Below are 21434 nucleotides of genomic sequence, written 5' to 3' on the forward strand. Positions count from 1 at the left end.
GCTGGAGCTCACTCTGCTTTATCTGAAGATGCTTGAATACCTTCTTAAATATGATGTTCACCGAACTTCTTGTATTTATGAAAGTATGATGAATATTATAATTAACAATTGTTGCCTTGATGATCAAAGCGTCATCATAAGGGACCTCTACTCCTTGCAAGTCCTGAGGGCCAAAACTGATCTCCGACCTCTCTGCTTTCTCCTTGCTGCATCCGATAGCATGTATTTTTAGTCATCGGGCGTGTGACTTCCGAGTCGGGTTGGAGTCATCATCAGTCAGGGCTCCAACGATTATACCAATGTCTCCTCGAGCGATGTTACTTTGGTTCTCTTCTTCCCGGGCTGATGGGCGTGACCGCTCGACAGATGCCCGTGCGGGCCTCTCGTACTCTCTTTGCGGGGGTTGTTGTTGGTGTTGCTCATCTCCCTGCTTGCCTTCCTCTTGTTGTCCTCCTAATCGACTATGATGGCGGCGATTGGGTGTCGCGGATCGGCGGGGAAATCTTGAAGGTGTCGGTTGGCGTGGCTTCGGTTTGAGCTGATAGCAGTCTTTGGTGTTGTGTGTTGGTGATCGATGATAGGAGCAAAAGAGTAGCATTCATGGTCTGAGCTCGGCGAACTTCGTCCAATCGGCCTCCACATGCTGAACCGTATGGGTCCATGACAATTGATGTTGTGGCGCAACTCCCGCTCGGGGCCTTTTTGGTAGTTGGTATGTATGGACCACGTGACGTTCCGAGGCAGCAGTTGGCTCAGGAATCACTTCCTTCTTCCGAGCTACCTGGGCCTTCTCCACTTTGATATATTCTGCGGCTCGTCCGAGTAAATGATCAAAATCTCTTGGGGGCTTCCGGATGAGTGAGTGAAAGAACTCACCATCTAAAGTCCTCGGGAGAAAGAACTCATCAAAATTCCAGAGTCGTTAATGGGACTTCTATGACCACTTGATTAAACCTTTTAATTTAGGCCCGCAATGCTTCCTTGGCCCCTTGTTTAATCGTGAATAGGTTAACATTTGTTTTCTGATATCGGCAGCTGCTTGCAAAGTGCTAGAGGAATGCCATTTGGAAGTCTTTAAAGCTACATATCGATCCGATCGACAACTATTTAAACCACCTCTGCACTGATCTAGAGAGCATGGTGAGAAATACTCGGTATTTGACTCCATCAATAAACTGGTGGAGCGTGACCATGTTGTTGAATTTGATCAGGTGATCTTCTAGGTCGGTTACTCTCGTGTATTCCCCCGATCGCCAATGACCTATAGTGTTATTGTAGTTGGTGGTCATCCAAGATCTCTGGGAAAACTACCTATTTATCCGCTCGGGAGAGTCATCAAGCCAGGGTGCTTTTCCTTTCCGCTCGTCTTGGACGGGCGCGTTCTCTAAAGAGGAACTTTGTAATTTTTCCGCTCGACCTTGATCTTCTAATGGCATGCAGAATAGTACATGGTGGTAAGGGATTGGCGGCTTAGACGCTTCTCCAAAGTCACCAGTCGCCCTGTTGTTGGGCTTGCAAATATAGCCGTCAATTTGGCTTTGGCCCATCATGTTGGCCTGCCCCACCAAATAATTTAAGCGGGTTGGGTTAAAATTTTACCAACCCAAGCCCGTCGTGGGCTGAGCCGATTAGGCCCGCGACCCGCGTGGGTCAGCCCGCGACGGGTTTGGGTTGACCCGCGGGTTAAGAAACACATGTAATCTAAGTTTTATGTCAATTTATTATCTTTCTTTATTATAATTTTGAAATAAAAATAGTATTTTTCATCCGAAGTACTAGTTTATGTCCATTTATATTTAAAATACATGTTTATGTATACATTTATTGATGAAACCTTTTTGAAGTAAAACGTTGAAGATATGAAATATTTTTTTTTTTTTTTAAATTTTTGATGGGCCCGCGGGTTGGCCCGCCAAACCCACAACCCGCCTTAGATTGGGTTGGGTTGGAAATTTCCTAACCCGCTAAGTTGACGGGTCAGCCCGTCCTGCCCCACCAAATGGTCGACCTGCCACGGGCCGACCCGCCCAGCCACGGGTTGGCCCGTCTGACAGCTCTACTTGCAAACGACCGAGTTTTTCACTCGGCCTCTTGGATCAGCTCACTGACCTGTCATTGAGACTGCAGGGTCCTTTGCTCGATAATCAGTTGTTGCCTGCTATTGCTCCGCCATATTTGAAGCTCAAGCTTGTATTAACAGCTCCAGGTTCTCTTATGTTAACGTCATGGTGGTGAGTCATCCAACGTCTTCCATCTTTTCATTTCTGATGCAAGTGAAGTTCCCACAGACGACGCCAAATATGTTCCTGTCCAAAAGTGGAGAAGATGACAATCTCGGGATGTGGCTGGAAAGTTGATGGGGCGGAGACTTCACATAGTCCTACAACACAAGCGTTAGTGCTGGGCTGGAAAGGGTTCTCGGCGTTGATCCTCTGACGCTCAAGTCAATTTCCGATGATGTAGAGAATAGTGAAAAATTTGTAGCTAAAGCATATAGAATAACGAACTTGTGCATACCTTTGCTTGTAGATGGGAATTCCCTTTTATAGTACTACTGTTGTGTCTGTGCACGCATCTCAAAGCATACTCACATTTTCCTAAGTGTCCTACGAAAAGAAAAGTCAAAAGATGTCCCTGACATCTTTCCTTGAGTATGCATATCTCTGATGTGACAGGTTGGAGACTTCCGAAGTACTATTTGCCTACGGAACATGCTCTGTTGTCAGTGTCGCAAACCTCCAAAAGAGTACGAGAAGATATGCGGGTGGATCCTGTTGTATGTCGGTTGGTGTCCGCTCAGCCAGGACACATCCGCTCGATCTTGCTGAACAACACAATATTCCTTTACTTAGCTTTTTTGCTATCGAAGGGTTGTCTCTCATCCGGATAGACATGCCTCCCGCTCGGCAGGGACAATGGTCGGGGCATGCACTGCTTGTTTGTCTCTTATCCTCGAGCTATCCGTTTAGCCTTGCTTGTCCGTTCGAACATGTCGTCCGCTCAGCCGTAACGCCTCCCACTCGGTCGACTTTGACTCCTTCCTTGATTTTGACTTCCACGTTAGTCGGTCTTCCTTGCTTTGACTTATCTTCGGTGGGACCCCTCTTCATCACCGCAACATTAGTGCTCTATGATTATTTAAACATATATTTAGTTAGTTTTGAGTTAGTTTTTTATCAATAATATTTTGTTGTTTCTTTATCCAAAATAATGAATTTTTGAATGTCTCTTGTCCGGTATTCTACAGAATCAACATGTCTTTAGAAGATTATTTTCAACGTTCGTGTTCAAATTAAAAATTCCAAGCTGTTACATTAGTTGTTTATTGGCCTTTAAACTAAGTCATCTTGTAAACCAAGGGAACATTCTTGAGGTTAAATATGATTATTATTATTGTGTTAATAGAAATTTTAAACTCTTGCATTTTAAGGTATAAAAATATAAATATTATTAAGTATTATTATGTTAGAAATAATATTGTAGTTAAATTACTAGTTAACTTAAATAAATAAATATACATGTACCATAAAATTAGAGGATTTTTATAGGATTATATAATTCCACTATCCTGATCGATTCGATCATGATTCTAAATTCATCATGTATAGGATCATGATTCTATAAATTATAGTCCCCTCGGGGCGGTGCGATGGTTAAGGCATAGGGTGTTGCCACATGAGGTCTTGGGGTCGAACCTCGGTGTGACCGAACATAACCTCCTCTATGTCTTGGCCATTTGCACTAATGGCTACTCGTGATTTACCTCCTCCGTGTTGGCCTAGGGACGGGTTGACGGGGGCGCTGGGGGCGAGCGAATCGCCTTTTTTGCCACATGATTCTATAAATTATAGAATCATTCTATAAGTATTACCTCCCCCATGTCTTCGCCATTTGCACTAATAGCTAGTAGCCACCCGTGATTTACCTCCTCTGTGTTATCCTAGGGACATGTTGGCGGGGGCGCTGGGGGTAAACGAATCGCCTTTTGCCACATGATTCTATAAATTATACTGTCGAATTTCGATGTCCATGTGGATTGTTAGAGACTGTTAGAAGTAAATCAGATCCACCCGTGGACGTTGGGAGCATGAATTCAATTGAGTGTTAGAGATGTGGCATGATGTTGTACACCTAGCGTTGCATAAAAGTTGTCGTGAGTCATATTGTTGTTGCTAGTCTTGTCAGTGGCATATATTTACAATTTCACGTCAGAGTTACAATTGTCGAGAGGAAATAGTAGGACATTCAGATTGAGAGAGATCCGATTTGATTTTTTCTGATGAGAATGTTCTCAAAATGTTTAGTTTGATACCTATAGGCTAATCAATTTAGACCGACGAACTAACCCGAACAGACTGATTGACCTTGAATAGATTCCCTTGAATACATCATGGATGGTATATGGGTCTTGTCCTAATATAATTTAATTACAAGTAATTGAGATCAGTTGGGCCGGATTTCTGTACTGAAAAGGGAACTGATTCACCTGACATCAATATTAAAGACATAAGTTAGAAGAAATTTGTATATTTATTAACAGGTATAAACAATAGCTCGATGAATATATAAATTATGAAAGATGTTTATTTTTTTAATAGTAGAAATATGAGGATAAATATTTAATTAGACTAAGTATATAAAATCCAATTCAAATCCGATTAATTATTATCCGTTATTTTAGATTCGTCAAAGTCCTTTCATCTCACAAAACTAACTGACGGATTATTATCGAGCTATCCTCCGCTTTATAAGAAAAATATTCCGATAAGAAGTTGAAAATCGGATGTTCTCTTCGTGAGCAGGCAGGCAGTGGAGCCGAGGCGAAATCCGGATTTTTTTGGATAAGTCTCGTTCTTTTTTATGTTTCGCGTGCTTTTCTCCCGTTCGCATCTCCCTCTCTTCCTCTGTCCAAATTTCTCGTCGGCCATCGATGGTAGCCTGCCTGCTGCACGGCCACTCGCCCTTCGCCGCTGCTCGCAGCCCCCACCTTCCTCTCTTTCCCAAACCCCTCTCGGCGTTTCCCTTCTGCCGGCGCCCTTCCCTCTCCGACCGTCGATCTACTCCCCGAACCGTCAATGCCGTCGGGCCCAACTCGTCTTCCTTCCCCAATTCTCAAAAACAGATGCAGCAGCAGCAGAAGCAGGTGAGGACTTTGTTCCCCGGCGGGTTCAAGCGGCCGGAGATTAGTGTCCCCACCTTGGTGCTCCGATTAAGCGTTGACGAGTCGCTCGAAAGGGGGGCCGAAATTGACTTTGCCTTGCCCAAAGGAGTCGGAGTGGTTGTGCTCGACGGCGGCGAGGAGACTGGTGGCAGGCTTTACGAGGCGGCGTGTGCTTTGAAATCATTGGTCGGCGACAGGGCCTACCTTCTAATCGCCGAACGCGTTGACATTGCTGCTGCTGTCGGGGCGAATGGAGTGGTGCTATCAGATTCGGGTTTGTATTCCTTTCATTATATCGTGTTTTAATCATTTGAATTAGTTAGCAAGTTCCTTAATTTTCTATCGTTTTCAATCATTTATGTGAATTGTTCTTGATTTCTATATTAGAGCCCATTATCATGGCGAATCTACGGGAGTTCATTTACTATCTAGTTGGCATGCAATATTGTTTTTTGGCAGTTAGATCTGCATAATTTAAATATAAGAACAATTTGCATTTTCTCATTTATCAATATGTTCTTGACAAGTGGCAACCCTCCAGGAATCTATTGACACACCTGCAACCATAATTACTAAACAAGTTCCAGAGAAGATCATAATAGAGTGTCTCTGTCTCATAACCCCAACAACTCTTGAAAATCTAATGCAGTCAACTCACATCCACATTTAAAACTGGAGGCAAGACAAGAAATAAACATAAATGTGTTAATTAGGAATGTACAAAGTATGTGATGATAATAGCTCTATCTATCAGCATAAATGAATCAACAAAAATATGTAGAATGTAACCGTCAAACCTCTAACTGTTGTAACAACATCCAATTATTCCAGTCCCAGAACTATCAACAAGATGAATGATATTCAACTTCATAGTGTTGACAAACTCTAGTAAGTGCGCAAGAATGTTAAACATAATAAATTCAATCAACCAATATGAGTATGCTATCAGCAAAAATTTTAGGAGATGGCACACACAAACTGCACATACCATATTTATTTACACCACCTCACATGATAGGCCATTACAACAACAATGGCTAAAACAGATACAACAATCCTTCAAAAACTTCCTAGATCTAAATTGAGAAGAAGTCAGCTAACAAAAATCCACTATTACAGCTACACAAACCAAGTCATGGAAAGAAAATTGAATCATCTATGATTCGCTAAATCCATCAAATTCGACTAAGACTACAATTTGAAAATGAGGGATAGGATCCTACAATTCCCACACACTACAGACATGTACATCAATTGACATCCTTTCTACATATAAACCTAATAAAATGATATAAGCACAATCCTCTCACAACACTCCCGAGTTCCGAACATTGTATCAACTCAACCATTACCATCACATGACAATCACAAGTCGAGAAATAATCTCCCAAGGGATTAGAACCAACTTAAAAGACAACAACAAATCATTAATCATAAATATTACAAGAAGCATATACGACTCCAAAGCCTATTATGACCAAAGATATTCAATGAAAGAACCTTTCAACCAAAACTTGTAGTTAATACGACATTTGTAGCTTCATTCATTAGTATTGACTCTGAGTTTTGGCGCAACGGTAAAGTTGTTGTTGTGTGATCTCTAAGTTCAAGTCTCTGAAACAACTCTTGCAAATCAAGGTAAGGCTGCATATAATAGACCCTTTCTGCATTGGCGGGAGCTTCATGCACCATGCTGCCCTTTTATTCATTAGGATTGACTTTGAGTCTTTGGCAAAACTTGTGTTTGATGGCAAATTTTGAATCCAATAATAGTAGTAGTGAAAGATTCTACTTCCAATAACAATATTCCTACTCCCGAGTTGAATCATCTAAACCTTATTATCAGTCTCTATTGATATGTAGCTACTCACCACCTCTCAATTTTACAGCTCCCCAAGATCCAAGTTAACAACAAATCAATGGACAACTTAATTGATTCACAATTAATAAAAAAGATTCATGAAAAAGGTTTGAGGGTTGCATTAAGCTTACACAACAAATGTTAAAAATTTCTAAATTCATCATTATGAATCTTAATCCTATTTTTTCGTTTGAATAGGTCACCACCTATAAGTGATGCAAAGGTAATATAGCTTCATAGAGACAAATGGAGGCATAAGGTTCATGTAGTTGATCCCACATAGGTGGGATAGACCTGAATGATCACCTCAGCTAGACTCTATCTCAAATTGGCCTTTATTTATCTGAGCTCAGTTTTTGTTGTTTATTTTCTTAGCCATGAACCTTCCAAGCAAGCCTAAACAAATTGTGTTCTCAGTCATTAAATTTTTCATTAGTTAGGGCTACTAGATTTTGTATCTTAGTACATTTTCTTCTCTCCCTACAGCTATTCCCACACTTGTGGCAAGGAACATGATGATGAAATCAAAGTCCGATTCAGTGTATCTTCCTCTAGTAGCAAGGACAGTACAAAGTACAGCTTCTGCTTTAAGTGCTTCTAGTTCAGAAGGTGCTGATTTTCTTATAATGAGTATGAAGGCAGACAAATTTGATGATATACTCGGGAGTTCTGTTATTCAGCAGATGAAAGTTCCACTTTTCTTCATTGCAACTGACTTTTTTCCTGACAGATTACCTTCAGACATGGCATCAAATTTGTTGAAAGCAGGTTCTAGTGGAATGGTTTTGTGCTTGAATGAGTTGAAAAGCTTTGATGATGGAACTCTGAAGATGTTCTCCAGACCATATATGGCTAATGGAACAATGCAAGATAAATATCAAAATTCAAGAGCTAAAATGGATGATACTAGGTTTGCGAATAACAGGCAGGCAGGGATCATGGGATTCTCAAAATTAGATGACCGTGAGCTAGAATTAATTGAAAGGGAAAGAGTATTGATAAATGAAGCAGTTTCTATCATTCAAAAAGCGACACCAATGGTGATCTTCTAGTGTTAAAAATTTGGTAGTTGAAGATGCCATAATAAAATTTTAACTGAGTTTATTTTCTTCTTCATTTTGTGTTGGATTTTAGTTAAATTTCTAATCATTTCATGGCAGATGAAGGATGTTTCACTTCTTGTGGATGCTGCAGCTCGTCTTAGTGAGCCATTTTTGCTGGTTATTGTGGTGAGTTAAGAAATTAGATATCATAATATGATTAGTTAGCAAGTAGTTGCTGAATAAATCTGAAATATTTGCCAGGTATGTTTGTCTATCTGTTCATGATCAAACATGATTATTTAGAATTGTGTCTACATGATCACAGGTTAAGCATGCTGATAAATTAGTTGAAATCATGAAAATTTCCTAATAGTAATGAGTAGACGCAAGGTTTAAAAATCTCAATTTCATATATCAATACAATTTTTGTTCTCTTTTCAGAAAGATGTCGTATCATGCCTATCAACACGTGATACACTACCCACAGTGACCTAGTTTTGAATCGTCTCACTTCTGTAATGCCCTCCACTTGCGGGAACAACTTGATTCAATTTAATATTTACATATGTAGGTACATATATATTATATTTTTATACTTCCTCTGAATTGTGTGAGATCCAGTGGGAAAGTTAGAGAGATAGTGAAATCACAATTTCATTTAATGGATGATACACTGATAAGGGGTATCAGAGGTGAAGATTGTACAAAGTTGCTAGTAGTCAACTAACATGAGATGGGACCTAAATGGGCAATGATGGATCAAGCATAACATGAATGATGAGAGGAAGAGAAAAAGAGAGAAGAAGAAGACCAAGAGGAAGAATAAAAGGAGGAATAATACTTACTAGGCAACTTGCCCACTATGAGCAATGCATGGTTAATATTAAGCAACATGGGCAGAACATATACATTTTTTCCATGCAAATGAGTTTCTGTTTCTGTACACAACTGAAAGGACATGTTTTGCCCACTATGGAATGAGATTTGAGATTGAGTAGATGTACTCAAATGTTGATCATAAGTTCTTATTGTTGGTATATTTTTTAGTGATTTTTGCCATTATTATTTTCACATGAACCTATTCCCTAAATGTGGGTTTGCACAATACTTATCTGTTGTCTCCGTTAGTGGTTTGACAGACTCCTATTGTCAGATGTAAAGAGGTAGCACCTAATGTCTATTTTTAATGTAATATCATCTCTGCCTTTAACTCTGCAGCGTTCTTTATAACTTCCTGCAACAGTCAATTATGTAGTTATTAACCTTTTTCTATGATAGTTACGTTTAATCTCAATTGTCGTGGGAGAGCTGTACATAAAACAGTTGATATGCTTTCTTCATAATTTCGTTGTATCCTTTTTGTTTACTGTTTACTTTGTGATGGCTGACAAGTAATAGCAATTCATTGTTTCCGTTGATTACTATCTGCACATTGTTGCAAAATTTCCCATGATCCCTGCCAACTCATTTTGTTTTGTTATGCAATATAAACTCGTTGAAAGAAACCTGAGTGGATGTTTCTGAAATTGCCTTTTCTATTTTAATCTTTCTTAATTCTATGATAAATGGTTCATTTTGTTCTTAGGGTGAATTTAACTCTGGAAAATCTACTGTTATCAATGCCCTTCTTGGACGGAGATATCTCAAGGAAGGAGTGGTTCCTACTACAAATGAGATCACACTGCTTTTGCATTCCGAGACAGAGTCTGCCAATCACAGCCACTGCGAAAGAAATCCAGATGGACAATTTATATGCTATTTGTCATCTCCAATACTCAAACAAGTTAATAAACCTAAACTTATCCAAAATATTCTGTTCAAATTATTTGTCCTTGCATATTTCTTTCAAAGTCACGCTTCATATCATCTCTGAGCAATTTTTGGATCTTAGCTAATAAGCAAATAGAAGAATTAGGTGCAGAATTCTCTTTTGAAGGAAAGACTAAGTTAATTGCATTTTCATATTTAAAATTTCAGCCTGTCATTTAAGAAAGCTCATTTTAAATACCAACACAATTTAGCTTGAAAATACAACATTAAGCACCAAATGCTACCACCATCAGGAACTTGTCCTTCATTAAGATCTGTTTTTAATTTATTGTATAAGTTTTGTTTGCCAACTGTTTCTTTATTAATTCAACAAGACATTCACCAACGGAGGGATCAAATCCTATCAGAAATTTGCTGGTTCGTCACTAGTCATTGCAAGAAGAAAAGGTAAAATTTATGAACGCATATTAAAAGACACGGATGGCAACATTAGCCAGTGGATTCTCTCCCCTTTCAAATATTAAAGTCCTTTTCAATACTTTGATGAGTGATACATCAATTTTCTTTTTATGATACAAATAATTTCCATTCTGCTCAATTGTCAGAACTTTCCTTGTGAGCTGTAAACATTTAGGAACATTAATATGACCTTTATTTATTAGCAAGTTAAAGAGAGTTTTCAATTTTCCTCTCTGTTCAGTATATTGCTGTTTTTTGGGCTATTCTTGCCCCAAATGTAACATTCTTAAGAAATAATCTTACAGATACCATTAACTGCCATTAAATCATACTAGAATATTTGGTACTAAGAATTCAAATACTAGCCTGAAACTTCCTGAGTTGGTGGCTTCTCTGTATTTTAGGCTGTTGGACTTGGAGCAAAATCAGTTTTCTATGAAGATAAATTGAGAGTTTTACCTAGCGGTTTTGGATGTTTGTAGTGAAGGAGTTTCAGAAATGTATTGTTCATAAACGTTAGATTTTGGGAAATATATAGCTGGTTTGATGGCTTAACTTTGAAGGTTCTCTTGCTTGTTTTAGGTGTTAATGCATGCCTAATTAGTTAATACAAGACCCCTCTTGTTGTCTTTCAACCCTTTATTTTCAAAGTGGTATTGAAGTTAAATGTTTTTATAGTTTAAGATTTTAAGCTAGTTTGCCTTACCAAGGCTAAAAGGTTGAACTGTTGAACTTATAAAAATGTTGCTACTAATCCCACTTGAGCAAGAGGGCATAACTTCAGATTTTTATGTTCAATTTGACCCTTGTTTTCTATTGCCTCCATATGCACAAAGTTCCCTCACAGTTATATATTTTTCATTAACGTAAACATTCTTAAAATTTTACTGCCATGAAGTTGGTGTCCAACACCAGATAGTGACTTATGTATTCAAATATATTGAAATTTGAATTACTAATTTCTTATATATCCATATTACTAGAGCTGATAGATCAAATCAGAGAATTAATACTGGATCATCTACTGATTTAGCAAATGTTTTATTGTTGTGGTTAATCATGTGATTTCTCATCGTGTTGGTTCACTAGGGGTTTGCTTATTTTGGATTCTTGTCTTCTGCATTGCTTACTAATTTCTAAATTATGATCTAAATGATTATTATTTCTTACTGCACTGCAATTGTATAAACTAATTTGTGAGTTGAAATTTAATTATTTAAACTTTCAGTCTGTATCTAGTTAAGAAAAATATATATAAGTAGTAAGAATCTTTGAGCATTCATGCTCAGGACTTAACAACCTTTTCAATTGAGTATAGATCTGCAATTTCTGTTAGACATGTGAATCTCATCCCTTTTAACTAATCCTACTGTCACTAAACAGATGAACCTTGTAGATACACCAGGAACAAATGTGATTCTTCAAAGGCAACAACGTCTAACTGAAGAGTTTGTGCCCCGTGCTGACTTGATTCTCTTTGTTATATCAGCAGATCGACCATTGACCGAAAGTGAGGTAACTTTTTTGCGTGTAGTACTATATGTTTCTATCACATTGTTATTTTGAGTGCTTATAAATCTGCTAAATATCACATAAAGTCAATGCAATTAATAGACAATAGGATACATTCAACTTTCTATGAGCATGAGAAGTGCAGAGACTGGTGCTTCTGTTTCAGAATTTAGGTTGCATCTAATTACTTGCCATGCAATGCAATTAGCATACTTTAGATAACATTTTAATAATTCCCTCTATCAATGGCTGCCCTCATGCTACACTGCTAGTAGTTTTGAGAATTTTTTGTTTTTGTGTTTTTTTTAATTGTATCAAAGTGGGCGCTTCGTGCACCGGATTGCCCTTTATCGAAATGGATCTTTACCACTACATAATTTTGTTGATACAACCAGATATTCATATGTTATAATTACTTTTCTATCTTCAAAATCATGTGGTTGTCTCTTTGTATGATGGCACATCGTCTTTGTCACCCCACACATTGTCCATCCCTTCCATCTGATTCTTATTCTTTGGGTTCACACTTAATGGTCAAACTTCTAGATGATTGCATTGTCTAAAGTGATCAATATTACAAAAGAACTCTCTATCACAGTTATTATGTCAATCTATGTTAGTTGAACACGGATGCAGGTATTAAACATGTGTTGGATCAAAAATATGCAACACGACTGTTTTTAAAAAAATTATACATGACGAATAGGAGTATCAAGGGTTATCTTGGAGTGTCAATGTTGGAGTATTCATTGTCCAACACGGTTATGGAGGGGTTAGATGAGTTCAAGTGTTAGAGGTAGGTAACAATATTTAACCAACGTAGTTTCTACCTCAGCACCATTCGTTTGCCTTTTTGCATGATTTAAGACAAGATTACTATTTATCTATCGTTTTCAACATCTCTTCTATCAGAGCTTGTGCCAATTTCACTTAAATCTGTCCTAAGACATTCTCCCTCTCTCAAAGTAAAATGGTCAATAATTTAGTTACTGACATTCCTCCCCTCACAGAAAAAGATGTTGGAATTCTGAACTCACTCATATCTGTGATGCTTTTTTAGTTCCATTATTAATTGTAACTCTGAAAAGATAGATTGTCCTTTGTAAATGCCATAATTTATGAAGTCTTTCTTTGAGTAATATTGGATTTTACTTGGTCTCTCTTTCAATGTTAATTCCTTATTTGAAGAGCAGATGTTGAATCTCAATCTCTCATTTCACTGTGCAATCTCTCACGAATCTTTTGAAAGTGGCCAAGCTATTCATCCTCCAAGACTCATTTCACTTTAAGGAAGCCATTAGTGCCTACAATATAATGGGTATTATCTTGATTTATCATATAATTTCACTATTTTTAGTATCTAATACAACTTTTGTTGAATCTGATATTCTTCACCTGATTGCATGCTTAGCATTTTCTTGCTTTCAATTGTGCCAAGTTTTGTTTCTGGGCATATTAACTGTTAAGCAATGCCAGTTATATATTTCTGCAGTGTGGAAATCTGTATTTATGTATGTGCCTACTTATTTATCTTTCCAAATGTCAGGTTGCCTTTCTTCTTTATGTCCAGCAGTGGAAGAAAAAAGTTGTATTTGTTTTAAACAAATTGGATCTTTATCGAACAAACAGTGAGGTTATGAATTCCTCCTCTGATATATTTCATTGTAATTTGTGCTGCTGTTTAGCTATGTTGTTTGTCTCTAATTTTAATGTCTGTTCTACTTATTCTTTTGTGTAGCTTGAGGAAGCAACTTCCTTTGTAAAAGAAAATGCACGTAGACTGCTTAACTCAGAAGATATAAGGTTATTTCCTGTATCTGCACGGTCTGCTTTGGATGCGAAGCTCTCCTCTTCAAGTTACAGTGCGGTAAAATATGAGGAAGCCTTGTTTAGTGATAGTCGTTGGATGAGCAGTCAATTTTATGAGCTGGAGAAGTTCTTATTTAGTCTTTTAGATGGAACAACAGAAAGTGGTTTGGAGAGAGTGAAGTTGAAACTTGAAACACCGCTTGCTATTGCTGACAAGCTATTATCTTCCTGCCAAGCACTTGTAAAACAAGAATATGAAATTGCCAGTGAGGATTTGATTTCGATCGCTGGAATCCTTAGCAGTGTAAAAGACTATTCTGCAAAAATTGAGAGTGAGAGTGTTACATGGAGGAAGAGTATCACATCTGCGGTATGTATTGTTATAGATAATATTACCAGGGTACTAATAGGGGATCATACAAACAACAGCTTAATCTGTATTCCTGAATTTTCTTCAAATTTTAAGATTATAAGCAATTTATTCTGGATCTTTACAGCATCTTTCTTTTCTTAAAATGCAGGTTGAGACAGCAAAATCCCGAGCACTGAAGCTAACAGATTCCCTCCTCAGATTGTCAAATATTGATCTTATACCTACATATGCTTTGAAAACAGAAAGAGCTGGTTCTACCTTCGCTACCTCAACTTTCCAAAATGACATCATTAATCCTGCTCTTTCTGATGCACAAGTATATTTTTTGTTCTAATTTATAATTTCAGATGTTTTAAATATCCCCTTCATTTCTTTTAAGCATAAGCATAGTTTCTAGTTCAATTAATGTACATGGAATTGGTTTAACTGAGCATATTAACTATGATCTCTTCTGCATCTTCTTTAAGTAGGACCTAGTAACTGTAGTGTGCATGCTGCATACTTCCATGAGTGTAGAAGTACAAGAATTGCTGAATAGTCACCTCTGATATGAAGTTCACTATATCTATATTATACAATCCTTCCCATAAACAATCAAATTATTTAAAAATAAATAAATAATAAAAACTAATAAATCACAGTGGCTTGAGTTTGGACTGATTTGTATTACACTGTTATGCATTAACTGGAATTATTTAGTGAACACAAGTCTCACCGTACTTTCCATTCATAAATTTAATGGTAGGATAAGTATTACAATGTTAATCTCATTCTTAGTATATATAGGTTGGGTCTGCAAAAGGCAGTTGATAGTGGAAACAAATTAGTGTTGGAAAAGGAAAGCATACTGGATTTGCCCAGTGCTAGTCACACATTGGAATTGAGACAAGATTGGAAATTCTCATGGTATGTAGGAAGAAAAAAATGTTATTTATCATTGATATAGAAGTTTCTCTTTGCCCAATGCTGCATGTAAGCAGATAGAAATTATCTGCTAGGAGCCTATATCTCTCTTAATTACTTCATCTGTGGATGGAGATTCAGAAACTGGCAACAACTGACCATAGGCAAAGAGTTCCAAGACGATTGGGCCGAAATTACAACAATCTGAAGTGCACAATTCAATGGCTTATTAGTTACAGATAAGCTAGATATGGAAATAAATTAGAGTTTTATTTCTAGATACTTTTCGACTTTCATTTCTTTAGCAAAGATAAGGTGTACTGTATACATAAAGATTAAGGCAAATGTTAGGAAACCACAAGTTGGATAATCTGTGATGTCATCTATTCCCTTCTCTTTTGGATATGGCTAACTAAAAACAGATTTCTTTCTGTATCCCTTTGTTCACCCTTTCATAGATGGATTGATATTTTTGTTTTATTTCCATTTTATTTTTTTAATAGAAATAAATGAAACCTAGTAAAATTTAATTTATTTAAAGTTTATTACTTTTTTGGCATTTTGTAAAAGTTTCCAATAAGATAATTTACTTAGATTTAAGATTTGATATCAATTGAAAAATATTTCATTTGTTGCAACATAATCCAAACAATGTAAATAAAAAAGCCTTTTCTACTGTACTAAGCTAAAGACAAAAAGAAACAAGCAAAGTTTTAAATGATTAAATCAGATCACCTTCTTCAGAGTTCAGATCATAATGTGGGGCCTCGAAGGATATTGTAAATGGTAAAATTTCCTTGGAAAAGTTCTGAATGATGATGTAATTTCAAACTGCCTTCCCATTGTCATTGTTTTTGTGACCTTTGAATACGAACCTCAAATTTCACATTCTTGCACCTAAATATTTGTCCCTCTATTCTTCCATCATTTTTCTCGACTTTAAACAAGCATTTATGAATCCATGTGTAAATGAACTGCATTCATGTAGCTCAATAAAACAGCAAGGGAGATGGACAATGGCAAAAGGTCTATGTAGAAATCTAGTTCTTTTTACAAATGGTCTTTGCTTGTGTTTTAATAAAAAGAGCCTGAGTCCAAGTGTTACCTTTTCCCCCACCTTTCTGGGAAGTACTCGAAGTGTTCTCTTATGTATATCATGCATGCAATTTTCTTGAATAGTATGAATCCTTGATTGTCTCATCTAAATTCACTCAACAGACTAATATCTGGTGAAGGTGTAACCTGTGCGTGCTAGTTTCACATCATGGCATCTCATTTACCTGAAAATGGTTGTAGAGTTATTTTGTTTTGTGGTGATGTTTCCAGAGAGTTCTTGCTGACTACTCAGAATGGTCAGAGTCCTGTAATTCTCGTGAAGCAAAGCTCTACTTGGAGCACTTTAAAAAACAATGGCCTGCATTAGTTGATACTAATGGTGAATTTCATCTGGAAAAATATAGTATCAATATCGCGTCAGGGGATTTCAGCTCTAAGGTGATAGAGAACTTCAGTTCTGGTGCAGCTGCAAGACTTTTTGAACAAGAAATACGTGAAGTGGTTCGTTAAATATTGCATTTCTTTTTGTTCTCGTTTTTGTTTATTTCATTGATTGACTTATTTACAACCTTTTGTTTACTGAGGAGTTTTGTAAGTTGTTGACAGAGGAAGATAAATCCATGTGCATGCTTATTATCCATTCACATAATGTATGATTATTATGATGCCTAAGCTATTGGCTATTTGTGAAAATGATCTGATTGTAGTGCAATTATAAAACAAGTTCCTGATTTCTCTACAACAAGAAATTGCTCCCATATATTTGGGGTCAGCTATATGCTTCTTATCCCACCATTAGAAGCATATATTAGTGAGTAATATACAGATTTGGTAAAGCAATTTAATCAAACAGATGAGTTTGCTCCTCTACTCATTCATTCAACTCTAATTGTTTCAACTTATCTTTGCTAAACTTTAGTTAGTGTCTTTTAAGTTACATCTTTACTATCTTATTTTATTTTCTTTTTCTGTTTTTCATAGGTTGGAGCTACACTTTCTCCCGACAAATAGTATTTTTGTTTTATGGTTTCTACTAACTCCATAAATCCATCTTAGAATATTCATGTTTCCTATACTAATGTTTTGTATATGTTATGTTCTTATTGTTTGACTCACAAAGTACAAGTATGCGGTCCTACTATAGTCAAACATTTTCTTTTGATCTATGTGGCAAAGATGTCAAGGCTTAGATGGCTTGTCTAGCTCACATATAAGTGCAACAAATGGAGTATAACAGGATACTCCTTATAGAACATCATTTATCATTGATGTAAATGCAAAATGAGGTTCAGATTGAAAGAGTTTTATGAATGTCCGAATCTTGTTGAAGTTCAAAGAACAAACTCATAAATGTCTAGGAAGCTACGGGTATGAATGTCTTGAGTTATACTAATTGCTGAACAATTTAAGACATCAGATTAGGAAGAATGATTGACCCACATGTAAAGGACTCAAATGAATTAGCTTGAGAGTATTTGAGCAGGCTCTAGCAAATAGGCTCCACAAGAGAGACATAAAATAAAAAACACATTAGTAATAGGCAGGTTTCCTGTAATACATTTGATCACATTATATATCATTTGCTAAAAAATTCACATACCCTAAATTACTCTTTTTTCCTTGACGTAGAGCTTTAGCAAGATTCTTTTTTGTGGATTCTATTTATTAATTTTTCACTATATCCTAAGTTTTCCTCTGTACATCTAATTATTGTTAACACTATCCCTATCCTGAGATTTTCATCCATCTTTTCCACAAAAGAACATAAAGGATAACAACTACCAAGGTAAACTCAGTTTTGAGCCATCATTTGTTGTTGAAGTGTTAGTTCCTCTGGTTTAAAATTTAAATTATTAACTAGCTAGTAGATTTTAGCTATTTATAATTATTTTCCCTTTTCACATAGATGGCTTAGAAGGGGAAGCCTTGGTGCAATGGTAATTTGTTGCTTTGTGACCTAAAGGTCATGGGTTCAAATTCTGGAAACAGTCTCTTGCAAAAAGCAGGGTAAGCTTACGTATAATGGATCCTTCACTAGGACCTCGCACAGCGAGAGCTTCGTGCACCGGGCTGTCCTGTTTTTTGTTTTTTCACATAGATGGCCTACCCAACTCGCATATTTACCTGCCTGGCCTGCCTCAACACCTGAACCGCCTAAGGGACCACATATTGCATGCATGTGATGCAAACCCTTGTATAAAATTCCTAGACGATGCATATGCTAGTTGGACTGTGTTTTAGGTACTGGTTTCCATTGAGCTTACTGTCTGTTAATCCTTATGGTTCAGGCTTACTCTATAAAGGATGAACCCTTCCTTTATCCACAACCAGGTAATGTTTCCATAGATAATCTCATCTGTACCAGCCACTGGTTTTGTAGATGAACTGTATCGGATACTGGTTGTGGATAATCCCACTGGTTGTGGATAATCCCACTAAGCATAATCTCAGGTGTACTGCCCAGCCTTTCGTACCTAATAGGTTATGCCTTGGGCCCTTGGCATATGCCTAATGTTAATACAAGATACCTCCCACCTTCCCCTCCTGTGTAAAATCTGTGTAACATGCGAAGTTGTGAAGGCTCTTTGCTTTCATTTCATTCATTCCTCTACAAATCAACCAAAAGTTCAATTGATGCAATTACATCTTTTGCTCAAATAGTTGAATCTAGACCTAAGAGATCTTCAAAAGTTGCATCTGCCATGAATATTGATGGTTATGGAAATTTGTGTGCATTCTTTCCCTTCTTCGACCTATTCTGTCATGCATTGCATGTCAAACTAGCAGTGGATTACTTATAGTAGAGGTAATCTATATATTATTCAGCTATAATCTAGCTTACAGGCAGATCATGCTTTTAAATATATGCTTAAATATTTTAACAAAAGCTGTTCTTGCTTCTGGATTAGTATAAACTGTTTTTTAACTTTTTAACAGGTTGTAGGGACCTTTGGAGGGCTCGGAGCAGCAGGGCTGTCTGCTTCACTTCTTACATCTGTTTTGCCAACCACCTTAGAGGATCTCCTTGCTCTTGCTTTTTGTTCAGCTGGTGGGTAAGTATTAAGGCCTTTCGCTAAATTTAGCTTCATTTCACTTGTTGCTTACACACAGAACTTAGGTGACTATTATATACTCAGATCTCTTATTGGTCTGTTATCTCTTGAGTTAGTTGACAAAAATTGTGACTTTCCGTTGTCTACTAAAGAGAGCGGAGGGGACCTACAGTAGCGATGCTTGGAGTTGAGCACTGATGTCATAGGCAGAGTGGAAGAGATAAGGAAGATGGCCTGTCATGAATCTATTGAATAAACCACCATTCAAAGTAAAATCAAATGGTCATCTGAGAAAATAAGATCCACGTGAACAATTTTGAATATTTATGATGTGTTTAAGCAAGAATGGCAATTCTCAGTGATGCGATAATAATGAGGGTCCCACTCCACGGAGGATAGCTGTCACGGTGGAGGTCAAAGTCAAGGTGGTCAACACTTAGAATATCATCGGCCGGTCGGGCGATCAGGTCAACGCTGAGATATCATCGGCCGGTCGGGCGATCATGTCCCGACCGGGGGAGAAGGGTTTGGTCCGACCCCGCCTTTAACATGGTGAGGTGTCAAAATGACCAACGCTTAATGGAGTATTGGACGTCGAACGGAGAAAGAAACGGTGTGCAGAAGCCGGGCCGAGTAGTTACCCCGCTTGACCAGGCAGCAGGACTCGACAGGCAGAGTGGAACTTCAACCGAGCGGACATGACACAAACACAGTGAAATTCCGGCCGAGCGGACGCAGCACAAGCACAATGGAGTTCTGGCCGAGCGGACGTGGCACAAGCACTGTGGAGATCCGATCGAGCGGACGCAACAGAGACAGTGGAGTTCAGGCCGAGCGGACGAGACATAGGAACAACGAAGTTCCGGCCGAGCGGCCAACCCGCTCGGCCTAGCAGCATACTCTGTTATCCATAGACATCCTTTTGGAGGTAGTGTCGTTAACACCGGACATGGATAACCAGAAGATCGTACGGCGGAAGTTTCCACTGTCACTTTGGAAATATGATCGACCTATTAAGGTACTGTGTTGGGACACTTTACTAACAAGTCTTTTCAAGAAAAATTTCGGGAAGTGTGCTCACCTTGGGGAGCGTGCACACGCTCTACAGGAGCTTTATATAATGGGGGACCAAGCATCGACGGAGGTATGCAATATGCGGTAGACACTGTTCTCGCTACTGTTCATTCTTGTTGCTCCGCCTTTTACTTAATCGCCGGTGATTGACTTGAGCATGGGAGGACCAACGCCGGAGACTCCTTCCCTGGCTCGGCACTGACGTAATCTGTGTTGCAGGTCGGAGCGGAATCTACAGGCGATCAGCGGGAGCGCCACATCCCCAGCTTTCCATCTCATCGACTTTCAGACAAGATCACTCAGTTTTCCGTCTTTGTAGCACCATAAGAATACACAATCTCGTCGGATAAATGTATTAAACCATGCTTCAGGCAACATGTGAGGAGGACATTATTGGGATTCACACGCTGATAGTGAATAGACTCTAGTTAGGTATTCAAAAACCTCAAAAGTTCTGATTAAAGATGTACGGATTAAAGATGTACGGATGAATGAAAAATACTGCGTCTGCTTAGTCTAATTGCCTGTTGTATATCTGTCAGTCAATTATCCTTTCTTATTTTCGTAATAAGTATCTTCTTTGACAGCTTGTAGTTGTTTTCTCTACTTCTAGCTCAGTCACGGACATGAATGGAGCTTGGAAGTACCACTATTGCCCCATCCTTTTTAAGTGTTTCTTTTGACGTTGCAGGTGGCTTGCAATCTCAAATTTTCCAAGAAGAAGAAAAGAGACAATGGAGAAGGTCAGCAAGGTGGCTGATAAATTGGCTACCGAACTCAACGATGCTATGTTGAAGGACCTGATGAATAGCGTGGAGAAACTAAATCAGTTTGTCGAAGCTATTAGCAGACCTTACGTGGATGCAGCTCAGGACAGAATAGATCGATCCATAGAAATGCAAGAGGAGTTGGCAAAGGCTGAACAGAATCTACAAGCTCTGCGAGTAGAAATTCAAAACCTTCATGTTTCATGAAGCCGAAGCCCCTTGGGTACGTATCGAATCGCTAGTGAAGAGTTGTTGGATTCAGAGAAAGAGTTGATTTTTCAAGCGATATTCTTTGACGTTGTAAGAATACAACTTCGTTTATGATCCAGCCTTAGCATTACTTTAATGCGCGTCTCCATGTCCGAATTGACGCCAAAGATATTTGATATTTTAGTTTAAAATAAATAATTCCAAAATATAAAAATGAGAGACTCCAAAATATGACAGATAGTGAGATCTCTTGCGCGACAGCGATGGTGGGATCAGGTCGATTATTTAAATAATTATTAATTAAATATTTTGTTAGGAAAGATTTTATGTAATTTTATATTTTAATAAAAACAAAAAATAGTTGAGAGAGTGACTGACCACCA

The 21434-nt window shown here is 37.9% G+C and overlaps 1 protein-coding gene across 3 annotated transcripts; it reads left to right on the plus strand.

Moving 5' to 3' along the window:
* Positions 1-4773: 4773 nt before the first annotated feature.
* On the plus strand, positions 4774-21187 carry LOC121983966 (probable transmembrane GTPase FZO-like, chloroplastic). 3 transcript variants are annotated; one of them, XM_042536682.1, is made up of 11 exons: positions 4774-5435; positions 7509-8062; positions 8183-8251; positions 9651-9848; positions 11678-11809; positions 13353-13439; positions 13545-13985; positions 14137-14304; positions 16218-16448; positions 18885-18996; positions 20766-21018. In XM_042536682.1, the coding sequence occupies exons 1-11, from the start codon at positions 4931-4933 to the stop codon at positions 20867-20869; spliced, it is 2601 nt and encodes an 866-aa protein (XP_042392616.1). In that variant the 5' UTR covers positions 4774-4930; the 3' UTR covers positions 20870-21018. The 3 variants fall into 3 exon arrangements, with proteins under 3 accessions (XP_042392616.1, XP_042392617.1, XP_042392615.1); XM_042536683.1 differs by lacking the exon at positions 20766-21018 and adding an exon at positions 20294-20714 and having other exon boundaries at positions 18885-19000; XM_042536681.1 differs by having other exon boundaries at positions 4775-5435; positions 18885-19000; positions 20766-21187.
* Positions 21188-21434: the final 247 nt, after the last annotated feature.

This window comes from Zingiber officinale, chromosome 5B (genome assembly GCF_018446385.1).
Source record: "Zingiber officinale cultivar Zhangliang chromosome 5B, Zo_v1.1, whole genome shotgun sequence".
NCBI lineage: Eukaryota > Viridiplantae > Streptophyta > Magnoliopsida > Zingiberales > Zingiberaceae > Zingiber > Zingiber officinale.